The sequence below is a fragment of the Vanessa atalanta genome, chromosome 28 (genome assembly GCF_905147765.1).
Source record: "Vanessa atalanta chromosome 28, ilVanAtal1.2, whole genome shotgun sequence".
Lineage (NCBI taxonomy): Eukaryota > Metazoa > Arthropoda > Insecta > Lepidoptera > Nymphalidae > Vanessa > Vanessa atalanta.
In genome coordinates, this window is record NC_061898.1 from 3,647,024 (window position 1) to 3,660,533 (window position 13,510).

The 13,510-nt window shown below is 32.0% G+C and overlaps 1 protein-coding gene across 5 annotated transcripts; it reads left to right on the forward strand.

The window, feature by feature from the left end:
• Positions 1–814: 814 nt before the first annotated feature.
• On the forward strand, positions 815–9,390 carry LOC125074871 (single-stranded DNA-binding protein 3). Of its 5 annotated transcripts, none has more exons than XR_007120164.1 (6): positions 815–1,266; positions 1,839–2,051; positions 3,074–3,238; positions 3,585–3,773; positions 7,259–7,419; positions 8,122–8,258. XR_007120164.1 is itself a non-coding variant. In XM_047686333.1 (6 exons), the coding sequence occupies exons 1-6, from the start codon at positions 921–923 to the stop codon at positions 8,253–8,255; spliced, it is 1,035 nt and encodes a 344-aa protein (XP_047542289.1). In that variant the 5' UTR covers positions 815–920; the 3' UTR covers positions 8,256–9,390. The 5 variants fall into 5 exon arrangements, 4 of the variants coding, with proteins under 4 accessions (XP_047542289.1, XP_047542286.1, XP_047542287.1 ...); XM_047686333.1 differs by having other exon boundaries at positions 7,312–7,315; positions 8,138–9,390; XM_047686330.1 differs by having other exon boundaries at positions 7,264–7,419; positions 8,122–9,387.
• The last annotated feature ends 4,120 nt before the right edge of the window (positions 9,391–13,510 follow it).

Genomic DNA, 13,510 nt, shown 5'->3' on the forward strand with positions numbered 1-13,510 from the left:
ATCAGGCCACAGTCTTATTTATAAGCAATTTAGTAAATTGTTCGTTCAGCTTTTTTAATACTAAATTTCAATAAAATCTTTTCATCATAAGATATATAACGTTGTGTGCGCACTGATTTAACCTAATATTTTATTTGAGAATATCGTCGCAAAGCTAGATATGTTCACAAAAGAATTTTGTTGATTTAAAATATGAAAACGATAAAATGATAATATGCAAGATTGAAGAAATTTCTATTACAAGAAAAAATTCCTTATGTGTTTCGTCAATTAACAAAAAATACAATAACTTATGGACAAGAAAAATAATGAATATTTTGATAGAAACAATTCTGAGAAAATACTTTGATGAATTTATAATGCTTTACAAAAGTATAACTTCATTATATTTTTTCCTAGAAAAGATCACGCTAGGAAAGAGCAATAATGCCAACTCAGAGTACGCCTACGAATAATATGTAATTATGTAATATATTTTAACAATAGGAAAGTGACGACGCCTACATAAAATAACAAATGAAATATTTTGATGGATACTATAATATTTAGTATTAACTATATTAGTCAATAGAGATATGCAATAAAAACAAGTGAGTAAATGACTAAATTATTTGTAATTTTAAGTGTAGTGTTTAGTTCAATAATTTTAAGTGTGATACAACAAATCTGTGAGTTCCAATTTATTTAATTGTTTATTTAGTTTAGCCCATTATTATTTTTTTACCTGTGATTAGCATAGACAAAAGAAGGTGACAATTCAAACGATGCGCTCCGCGAAATTGAGAACAATCCGATTCTCTATGCCACAGACGCCAAATGTCGCCATCGATCAATGACATTTTGAGAAGTTGAATTTATTGATATAAAGCGTTAATGTAAATAATAAACAATTTCAACATAAACGTCGGCTTTCAGTCGATATGTATGCCAAGGGCAAAGGCTCTACGGTACCTTCGGACGCTCAGGCTCGCGAGAAGTTGGCCCTATATGTCTACGAGTACTTACTTCATGTCGGGGCTCAGAAAGCGGCGCAGACTTTCCTTTCAGAGATACGATGGGAAAAGAACATAACACTCGGCGAGCCGCCCGGGTTCCTCCATTCCTGGTGGTGTGTTTTTTGGGATCTGTATTGCGCCGCTCCAGAGAGGCGAGATACTTGTGAACACTCATCTGAAGCAAAAGCATTTCACGATTATGGATTTGTTAATTCTGGATACGGTGTTAATGGGATCGGTCACAACGCTGGCCCGGCTCCTCCAAATGACGGTACGATGTTTATTTCTAATGTAGATCAACCATAAAATCTGTTTTCTTGCAGTGTGGCACACTTTCTAAGGAATATTTTTTCTTATCAACTTAAGTAAATATGAAGGTGCGAACGTGTTAGAAAGTAGATCACTATTATATTCCATCGTACTTCTTAGTAACAAACAAATTGACTACTTAATTGTTAAAATTAATTTAAAATATATATTGATGGCTTTTTTATAAAAAAATTTTATGAATATTAGTAACATTTTAAATAACCTTAGAAATTACTCAAATAAATTATAGAATTACATTAACAGAATACCTAAGTATTAAGGTTAATAAATATTTGGTTATAATAAAAAACAATGTGTACTGTTAATATATAGTTTTAATATATGAGAAATTCCATATTTTAGCCTACTTATAAAAGAAAATTATGAAATAAGGATGTTTTAATAATTCTTCATTAACAATATAAACCAGTAGATAGCACAGCTAAGTAAAAATAAACATTAAATATGAGAAAATTGACTTGAAATACATTTAAAAAATAAAATATTTAATTTCAATAAAAAAATCTATTTTAGGAATGGGTGGAGGTGGTATGCCACCTGGTTTCTTCCCAAACTCTTCACTCCGGCCATCACCGCCTGCCCCACACCCTGGATCACAGCCCTCGCCTCACGGACCTCAGCCTCAGCTAATGGGAACGGGACAGCCGTTCATTGGCCCTTGGTACTCTGGTGGACCACGATCAGCAGTTAGAATGGGCATGGGAAATGATTTTAACGGGCCTCCAGGTGAGCTTTTAAAATTCCTATCAGAATTTTTATTTTTTTTATTAATAAAGGTAACATTAAGAAACCTTTCATGAGAAATATGATATATTTTAGGAAATTTTATTTTGAAGATACTATGAACCATTAAGGACTACAAACTAAGTTTTTTTTATCCATATGACGTCACTATTGCACTTATAAATTTATGTTGATGGTGATTTACTTTAATATATATATATATATATATTATTAAGTAAGTTTTGTAAGCTATATATCCAATAAAGACATCATCCTTCCTAATTTGAGGTGTGTGACCGAGATTGTGACAGAGACAATATTTTTTTTCTTTATTATTATTCCCTCTTGCACGCATAATTTCGAGTTAATCTGTCTTCTTCGACATTAACACTTATGTCAAAATGAAAATATTTATTATAAGCACTTCACTCTTTTATTGATTGTCAAAAATATAACATGTTCAGACACAAATATCTGAAAGGTTAATTCAAGTCATTGTTTATATTGATATATTTATAATTTTTTTTTTTCTTTGAGAAGGCATAGAGATAATCGCTTTATTCCTAAAGTGTGTTATTATCTGTTCAGTAATGTGACATATCTTGTAGTATGATTTTAATTAATTTGAATTACATTTCTGTATTTAAGACAATTTGCTATGTACTTGAGAGGTACTACTAATTCTACTAATCTATACTAATATTATAAATGCGAAAGTATAGTCTTTTAGCTTTTCTCATTAAAACCGCTGAACTGATATAGATGAAATTTGCCATGATATGGTCATAAGGTCTTTTTAGTTCTTCGATGGGGTAAAATGAGGGGTTCAGCCAGGGGTTGAGCCAGACAGTTATACAGTTTTTTTTTCTGGAGACTTTATATAGATAAAGTTAAAAAGCAAAACATTTTCTAGATAGAAACCTTTAGAGCCACTTCTAACTTCAGAATATTATTTGATTCATATAAGATTCCTTCGTCATATACAACTTGTAAATAAACATAAAGTGTGAATCTTTTGTCTCCAGGTCAGGGTATGATGGGCAATTCTCTGGAGCGCGGCGGCGGGGGAGGCGGGGGCGGCGCAGGGATGCTGGGCGGGCCGCGCATGACGCCACCGCGCCCTGGCATGGGCCCCATGAGCCCCGGGGCCTACGCGGCCGGCATGCGCGGCCCTCCGCCCCAGGCTCCAGGTGAGGACTCACGTCATGAATCTTTTCAGTAATATAGAATGTATTAGATTGAAATATTGATTTCAAACAAATGTCAAAAATGGTAATGATTTTAGCCCCAAATTTTTTAAAGAAGTTTCTGTCGAGTCTTGAATATTTTGAAGTCATTACTAATATTTCTTTCTGGAGCCACAGCAGTCCAATGTTGCTCTTATCTGATAGTTGTGTTTGAACCATTAATATATCGATAAAGTAAAACATCGTGAGAACATTTGAAGGTGTATGGCATTATTCTCTTTGAACAGTCAGAAACAAACATTGGTCTGTTCAAACATATTCAGCAATTCATTCAAAAACTCATAAACAGGTATGCCACCAATGGGGATGGGGCCGAGGGGCGCGTGGGCCGGCGGCAGTGGAGGCGCCGCCGGGGGTTCCGCCCCACTCAACTACAGCGGAGGCTCGCCCGGAGCGTACGGTGCGCCGCCCGGCTCGAACGGTCCCCCTGGACCTCCCACGCCGATAATGCCAAGCCCCCAGGACTCTTCAAATTCCGGTAAGATTTTTAAATGGTGATGGTAGGTGATGGGTTTTTGGTTATTATTCCTGTTATAAAAAACATTGAATAAAAAAATTATTAAATATATTTTAAATATAAAGTGTTAATATGTACATTGAAATACTTAGACATACTTAAATATATATTTTTAACCATAACTTAGTATAATTTTATATGTGTTCTTTGTATTCTCAGAAAAAACATATATTGAATATAACCAAAAACCGTCCTATGTAATATTAAATATAAATAAAATTTGGTAATTGTTAATTTCTTAGTATGTAATTCATGTTAACAACACTTTTGAAGAGTGCCCATGTGTTATTTCTAATAATTATTATAAAATGGTGCCATTTTTATTTAATTTAAAATATTATGTTGTATCGTATAAAGAGTAATGGGTTCTATACTATATTCCAATGCCAGGAGTAAAGATAAACATATAACTTTATATGTGATTTGCTATGTTATGCACTACAAACAGTTCTTGATTAATGTATTATCTTTATATATAAAACAACACTATTACACTTAACTACTTATATCCACTTTAATTATGCTTCCAAAGTATATTATCAGATATTCTACTGTGAGACAGTAGTATTATTGTGTTCCAGTTTGAAGGTTGAGTGTGCCATTGTAACGACAGGCACAAGGGACATAACATCTCAGTTTCCGAGGTTGGTGGCGCAATGGTGATGTGAGGAATAGTTAATATTTCTTACGGTGCCATTGTCTTTGGGCAGTGGTGACCACGTACCATCAGATGGCCCATTTGGTCGGTCAAATAAAAAAAAAAGTTACTGTAATAATTTCGCTGACGTTCAAATCGCCATTTTTTTTTCACCATTCATTATTTCAAATCTCGACCAATGAAATCCTGTCAATTCAAGGTCAACTTGTTTGTTTATCTCTATACTCCTTGTGCACTTGTAATTATATATATATATACTGTATTGTATTGTCCCTATTCTTGTTATTTCAAAAGTGATTTTAACGTTAAATATTAAGATTTGCAGGTTTTTTTTTTTTTGTTAATTACAACACTAAACCAGGTATTTGACTGTGGCACAATATTAAATGTTTCATTCCGCTGATGCGTTCAGAAACGTGTAAACGATTAAAATGTCGCATTTCTGAACGTCGTGTTTATAATTTTATGTTAAATCTTTTTTTTTTTTTAAATAAACACCTATTTTTCTTTTCGTTCCGCTTGCTTCATTCTCGCTTGTATCCATTCACGCTTGGGGTCACACGTGTATATGCTTATTACGTATCTGTACTGTGTCTCTAAAACTCATTGTCGTAGACATTTATAAAGAGTGCGTATCATGTGATATTTTTTCGACCCTATTTTTTTTTTTTTAAATGATTTATGTAATTTTTTTCCATGATCGTATTTCTTGTTTGTTTATTGATTTAAAAATTTAGATTTTCATTTTATTTTCTTGTCCAAGTGATTTCATGGAAAACATGATGTTTTCTATAGTATTAGAAAATGCATAGCGACTTAATGTATGATGTATCATATATAAATCCCCGGTTGGAAGTCATAAAACCTAATAATAAAACTTCTGTATACGGGGATGATTCTTTAACAATTATTTTTTTTACTTGTAATATTTTTATTTATCATAGTGCCTCATTACACTTGTATTGATTCCAAGCGGACGACTAAACACTACGTAGATTAGATACTCGTTAATTTTTCTAAAAAATAATGGCAACATCGAAAAAAAATATTAGTGATTTGTTTTAATAAATGAAATCATTTTAAATTTAAATGTTCAACTATAAACAAAAATCTAAACACTCAGAATTCAAAAACGGAAAAGGATATTAAAAAAAAAAAGAATATTAAAAAAAAAGTACTTTTAAAATTATTATTTATTAACGTTACTTCACCTTTAAAATTTAATAAAGTAATCATTATAATAGTAGTTTCTCAGCGGAGAGACTGGCATTTCAATTAAATATTTACAAGAAAAAAAAAAAAAACACATTTTTATGACTTCTGATCTGGTTCTGTAAATAAATTAATTTAATATTAAAAAAAAAAAATATTTGCATTTTGTGATTAATATATTAAATGTATCTAAAATCTTAAACGCAAATATTTTTGTCTAAATGTTAGATTTAAGACTTACGTAGATGTTTACTTTGATTGGATTTTGTTATTTCAAAATTAACTTTTAAATTATATATATTTTCCGTAAAATCGATTTCAAATTAAATATAAACTGTGATATAACATTAGATTTAAGTTAAAAAAAAATATATATCTGTCGTAAAAAAATGGGTTAAAAAAGTAAGAAATGGTGACGCGTAATATTGCGCGGCAGGCGGTGACAACATGTACACGCTGATGAAACCCGTGGGCGCTGGCGCCCTAGGGGCGGAGTTCCCGCTCGCCGTCGAGCACGGGCCCCCATCGCAGCATCTGCCGCAGCCCTCTGCAGCCGAAGGTGCTTATGAATAAAATAGGGACCCGCTTAATTAAACATTAAATAAAATTAAGAATTTAATTGTCAAAATTCAAACAAAATTTCACAATCAAAATAGTGACGTGGAATTAGTTAAAACAAACATATTTAAGAAATTGGTAATACATTTAAAAAACCGACTATTTAAGTTTTAAAAGAAACAATTTGTAAATTGTATGTAATAGAAATCACTATAACGATATTAAAAACACGAATTTTCCCGCGTTTTTTGACAGCTGTCTGTTCAATGACAGTTTGTTTTTTTTTATTTTGTTTTTATATCTGTAAAAATTGTTACGTTTAAAATGTCAAATTAAAAGAAAATACTGGGGATACCAGTGCGAATAAAAATATTTTTTTTTTAAATTAAATTTAGAGTAATATTTAAAGTATCTTGTCTACGTAGTTAAGTTAAAACGCTAGAAAATCATCAATTTTGTTTTTCATCGAAGCATGTATTGTTATTAGCGATGCTTCATACCATTTATTATCACAAGTCAAATACCCGATGTACGAATTGTATGTATAATGTATAATTGTATGACTCCGTTATGAGAATGAAGCAAATGAAATAATGTTACGACCCCAGTAATAACGAATATGTATGTGGTGACGCAAATTTTGCGTGTGAGAGAATTTTATAAATAAAAAAAGATTTAACGTAAACAGTCGAGTGAAATTATTTAATAGTGTTATTAAAGTAATTATTATAAAATGTTTTTTTTTATTAAAACATTTAACTAAAGTATATATATTTATATAAGCAAAAATGGCACAAATTAAAAAAAAAACCTAAAGATATATAATTACGACTAGGCTGTATAACCTAAACCCTTCGTCTATCTTGAATATGTTGAATATAAAAAAATTATATATTGAGAAGTATGGGCGTTATTGTTAACAATATATACGATATATTTTATTAAATTATTCATACTTACGATATATCTAAATTGAAAAAAAAAACAATCTCTGAAATACCAAAGTTTGCGTCGCCAGAACAGCATCACGTAAACACAATAATACCATATCGACCACAACACTTGGCCCAGGACTCGGCGGCGTGGACGGCATGAAGTCTTCACCGGGCGGCGTCGGTGGCGGAGGGCCAGGGACACCCAGGGAAGACTCCGGATCGGGAATGGGCGATTACAACTTAAGTAAGTGTATTAATACACCCTATTATACTTATGATTAATACATTTTTTTAAACAGGAAGGCTGACTGGCAGGTTTTGATAAGATTTTAAGTGATCATCACTCGTAAATTGCCACTGTAAGAAAAAATAATAAGAACATAACTTAACCGGTCAAATAGATTATTTTTGATCTATTCTAATTTTTGAGTAGTTTGTCTCTAAAATAAATTTTACCGCTAGATGGCGCTTAAACATAAATATTATTATTTCTGACTTATTACTGAAAATAATTCAGGTAAATACATGTAAATGTAGTTTATATTAACCGACTTGAATATAGCCAGGTCCTCTGTTACATGTGTATGTTTATACATGTGCAACTATGATATATGACCATTTTTACACGCGGGGTACTGATTTATACTTATATAAATATATAGAGGGTACATTTACAAAGTTATGATTAATAACGAAGTATTATTATAAATATATGTTTTCGATTTTTTCTTTTTTAAAATATATGTTGCCATAATTATTGCATGTAATTACTAGTGGTTAATATTTTCCACAGATTATAATCTGATATATTTGATCTACTTTTAGTTTGGAATAATTTAAATGAAATAATTAGTGATTTGTTTTTATAAATAAAAATAATGTTTTATTTATAGAAATGATAGAAAAAATAGTTAATGTGTACAAAAGTTTGATTTATTTCCCGTAGGTTTCGGCGGACCGGGCGGCGACCAAAACGATCAAACGGAATCAGCGGCCATTTTGAAAATAAAAGAGAGTATGCAGGAAGAAGCGAAACGGTTCGAGAAAGATCCAGATCATCCGGACTATTTCATGCAGTGAATACATTAGAAATACGTCGACTCGTCTGTGCATGGTACCCCAACGGTGGTAACCAACCTCGGGCCCCCGTGACCGCGACGCAGTGACGGGTTGACGGTTTATTTGCGTTCCAACGATCTGATGTTCGGATTTATTTAAGCTTCTGTCGTTCGCAAATTATTTATTAGTTTTAATTAATTATCGATATCTTTTAATTATTTTTTTTTGATGGTACTTTTATTGTTTTAATTGATTTGTAAACAACATCAATTACTTAATCGTTTTAACGCGGCATTACAGTGGAATACTTTTGCCTGACATTAAATGGGAACATAAAAAGAAGAATTGTCAAATGCCAAGTGTATATTTAGTCTGTGCCGATCAATCTGCCTACGTGACGTTAGAGTCCGTCTGCTGAGAGAATGCATTTCTGATACAACATTGAACCGACGTCGAATCCACGATAAAAATGTTAATATCCTTATTAAATTTATTATTTAATAAATGATGAAATATTTAAACTTGTATTTAATTTAAATGATGTCAACTGTTTTTGTTTGTAGTTTCTTGTAGCATATGTCGTGACTAACTGACGTCAGAGTCAATCTCTCGGCGGCCGGACTTTAATAAAATTATAATGAATGTTACCTCGACACATGTAGGCAATTGGAAATGTTACAGTTTCACCTACCCTAAGCTGCCATATTTCGTCCTCAAAGTACTTACAAAAGCAGTTTATGTTTTTTTTTTTATTTATACTAGAGTTGCACCGAATATTCGAACATGTAAATTTTATTCAGCCAAATATTCACCATTAATTTTGATTTTTTTTTCACGTTTCTGTTAAATAGAAAATAAATTGATATAGTTTTAATAAACTTCAACCAATCTCAAGATAGGATTCTGAACAGATACGGTTGAACGATTCGTTGCGACTCTAGTATTTATGTATGTCGTCATAAGAAAATCAAAATGGCGTTCGATGTTTGTATGTATTTTTTAAATTAGTTTTATGAAAAGTATCATCAAAAAAGTTTTCATATATAAAGGCACTTGCAATGTGAAATAGTGAAAAAAAGTTATTTTTTAACAATACGCCCATACTGATTAATATCATAAAATAGATTTTTCGAATAAATTATATTATAATATGTATCTATACATAGAATCACATTATAATGAATTGATATTTTATTTTTATGTTTTTAAATGTAAAATTTTATATGTATTTTCAAATAAAAAAAAAAAATAGACGTTCAACAAATTTTGATATTTTCAAAATTTAGTTTTTAATATACGTTTGCTCTTAATTTAAATCATGTTATATTTTGTCTAGTTGTCATATCTAACAATATTACAGTGGAATAATATCTCTAAGACGATACGCACCGATTTCTATCGACATACGTGCGTTAAAACATTTGACTTAGACATGTCGCCGATACAATCGAGAATTAATGTAAATGTATATAACGAACTTCTTTGTCCAAGTGAGCGTTTGTTTGATCCTCGAGTGTATAGGTAAGGAGATGTACTTCATATGAATAATGGTTCTATAATAGGTCGGAATGGCGCTACTGTAGATCCTTACCTGTAATTATCATTTGGGATTTAGAATTTTGACTAACGAATTTTAGTTCCATCCTCTGATTCCAGCAACGTTGTAAATTTCAGACATTTTAATACACAATGATGCTCCTTGCCTGTACACTCCATATTTGATTCATGGACCTATCAAAGGAGGTTTTAGCAATTTTAACGTACTCTTGTTTTGATTCGTCATACGTTGATCTCGTGACTCGTCTAAGCCATGATGGACCAGATACAGAAAGTTATTAAGAATGAAATGAATTTGTACGACTCGGTTTATTTTTCGGTCCGATTTTTTTGTACGAAGGTTCGCTGCTTTGTAAAGAGTTTATGGACACAAAAGAGTGCGCGATCGGATGTTTAGTTTTTTTTTTTTTATATATATATTGACAACAAAGTATTTGAATCTGGAATTGATTATGCCAACTGTAGATTATGTCACGCTACAAGGGTATGTACCAAGTGAGTAAAGGAGGTGGTGACGTCATTATGACGTCAGTTAAAGAGCAATTTTTCAATGACACGATAAAGACTGCTGGGTAAATGACCTTCCTCACCAAGTGGGTCCACTACATGTAGTCTTGAAATTGTGACGTCACGAGAGGTGGGGGGGGTCGTGTAGAGTGGTGACGTAATTTACGGATGGCTCGTATTTGTCTCGTCGTTTCGTGCACTCCTTTATTAAATGTATTATGATATTTTAGCAGTAATTAAAAAAATAAAACTTCCATTTGTTTTTTAAAAATAAATTATTTAGCGTACATTTTGATTTAAGCTCTAATGTTCCTAGATTTGTATCTTTATTTTAAGTTCAGTGATTTTTATTTTTCGTAGGATATCGGTGCGTCGAGTGTGGGGCCAGTGTGTATTTACTCATTAAAAAAAAAAACCAACAATGTAAAATTTTCATTTATTATTTATTTTTTATGGTAACTTTTACACGGTACGTTACTATAAATTATTTATTATATTTCTAAAATTAAAAAAATAATAATGAGTAACTCTCAATTTGGTCGCACTCAAGATTCAAATTTCGAATAAACGACAGAATTATTTCGATGATTACAATTGAATATAATTCCTCGTTTATCCGAAAACGCATTTATTCATGTTAAATAATGATTTTTTAATATATATATCACGCGGTAAAAAATCTTAGAAACGTTAGTAAGGTATCCGTGCCCAAAAATTACTTTTAATGTTTAAGGAATGTGTATTTCGTACGAGGTTTAGGTCCGCGCGCTAGAGAGAGACAGCAATATGTGAGGGTATTATCGGAAGATATTTTTCACGTAATTCTTGGGCACCGCGAAATGTCAGATTCGAAAATTTTTATGCAGTGAAATTTTATACATTGAGATAGACGTAATAGATATTTTTTTTTTTTCTATCTGGTATCTTTATAGAATAGGTTTTTTTTTTCGGGGTGTATGGAAAATTGTATAAATTAGAATTATTTCTTAGCGAGATTCGGCGAGGTAGGCTCTAAGGGGGCGTCGCCCTGTCCAAAGCTCTGCGAATACTTGGCTCCTTTTGGTGAATATAAATTAAAAAAAAAAAACTTTTCAAATTTAGAATCTCGACTGAACGTACATACTCTTTCGTTCTTCGATGTGTAAATAAAATTAAATTGGACATTCTTATTTTTTTTTTTTTTTTTTCAATAAATTGATCATTAAATATTTCTTAGCGAAAGTCGAACCTAAAAGGACCCAAAAATGTAAATTACGCAGAGTTCAAGATTAGATTAAGATTTAGTGTAAACTTAAAAAATATAGATTTCCACGATGCGAGTTGTAAAGGGAATTTTTTTAAAGATAAAAAAAAAAAAAATATTTTAAATCGGTTTTTAATTTAAATTAAAGTACGTGTAGCGTGAGGTTGTATGTTTTTAAGGTATATTATTTTTATGTTTCCTTAATTTTTTTCGTGAGTTAGGTAAATGAATTATTTTTTTCATTAATGTACGTTTATATACACTTACTAAAATAGTTATCATATATTAAATAAGTTGTTTTATTGTTAATATTAAACCCTAATAGATCCCCATTCGAAATATTTATCTTTGTGTATACGAAGCGTGTGACCGGAATGGAATGGGACCTTCTGAAACTGAGTTTTTATTGCACGCACTGTCCGCCCGCTAACGTCTCTGTAGCGTCGGCACAGTGCGAGTTTCCTGTTGATTTTTGCTCGTTATTTGTTATTGTATTCTTTACGAGATTTAATATTATTTTAGTGATTAGATTCATGTGAATAGTATAAAAAAAAACCATCAATCATAAAATTGAAATTAATCATACATACCCACTTGTTCGAAACTTCTTTTGCTAACGCTCCTTCGCTCGAAAACTCATTTTCGATACCTATATTTGAACAAATTTCCTGTTCTCATAACTGGACTATTTATGAGATCATTCATATTGTCTCGTAAAAAAAATCTTGTAATATCTCGGGACGCCCGACAGAAGTTATAACTTACTGTCCGAAATATGTCTATCGCTGCGGGATAGAGTGAGAGAGGAGAAGCCTGCCCACCGCTGCTGTATGCGTAAGAGAAAGGAAAGTTAGTTAGACTGGTGCCGTAACGCGTTACGTAACGAAGCTCTTTACCCTCCCATAAGAAGTTATCACTTCAAAAAACTGCTTATAAATATCCTACAGGGCTGAGTCCTCCACTTAAGGAGAAGTTTGGAGTTTATTATACCACGCTGCTCAAATGCGGCATGGATACACTTAGCAGATTCTTATCTACGACGTTCGGGTTTCCTCACGATGTTTAGTGATGACGAAATATAAACACAAATTAACATGAAAATTCAGTTGTGTCTCGGGTTTGACCTCGGAGTTATCGGTAAAGATTGACGTCTAACTATCGGTGAAATGGTCTAACTATTTTCCAGTTTTTTACTGAAGAAACGGAACTTCATACATATGATATGAGTTGTGGATAGTTCCCGATTGTTAACTGTTATGGAGTGTAAGGAGGTACGGAGAAGTGGGTACCGAAATTTATGGAATGAGGCTTCCAAAAATTGCTACAAAAGGCGCCAGAGCTGGATTCAGGTGAGGACAACTGCCCTGGGGCCCCTACAATAGAGGTTTCGAGGAGTTGAGAATTTAAATATAATACATATATGTTTAGATATCTGTTTTAAAAGACACTGATGATAAAAATAAATAAATTATATTGACAAATTTTACTGATAGTAATGAAATTGTTCAACTTAATTTGTACAATAATTATAAGGGGCCACGACTCCTTTGTGGCTCCAGACCTTCAAATTCAATCCTGAATTGAAAAAATTAACAGTTATCGACAGTTAAGTGTGCTGAGCGAGAAACAGCTCAAAATATTAGTAATTTAAAGAATGGATACAGTTTTTGTACCAAGAACTAATTAAGCGTAATGTTCATTTTATTAAAAGGAACATTTGTATTTCGTCCTTTATGCGTTCCAAAGTCATCATGATCTGTTTGTAATGTAATCTTTTTTTTATGATATAGTTTTGACGAGCAAATAGAAGATCTGATGTTTATTGGTCACCACCGCCCATAGACATTGGCGCTATAAGATATAATAACCATTCCTTACCTAATGCGTTACCAACCTTGGGAACTGAGATGTTATGTTGAGCCTGTGTGCACTGGCTCACTCACCCAAACCATACTGAATACTGAATACT

What these genes read in the sequence shown, in the direction of transcription:
- LOC125074871 (XM_047686330.1), top strand. Translation starts at nt 921, where the DNA reads ATGTATGCCAAGGGCAAAGGCTCTACGGTACCTTCGGACGCTCAGGCT. An exon ending in CCCGGCTCCTCCAAATGACG is followed by an intron (nt 1,267 to 1,838) that starts GTACGATGTTTA and finishes AATCTATTTTAG; the next exon opens with GAATGGGTGGAGGTGGTATG. An exon ending in CCCTCCGCCCCAGGCTCCAG is followed by an intron (nt 3,239 to 3,584) that starts GTGAGGACTCAC and finishes ACTCATAAACAG; the next exon opens with GTATGCCACCAATGGGGATG.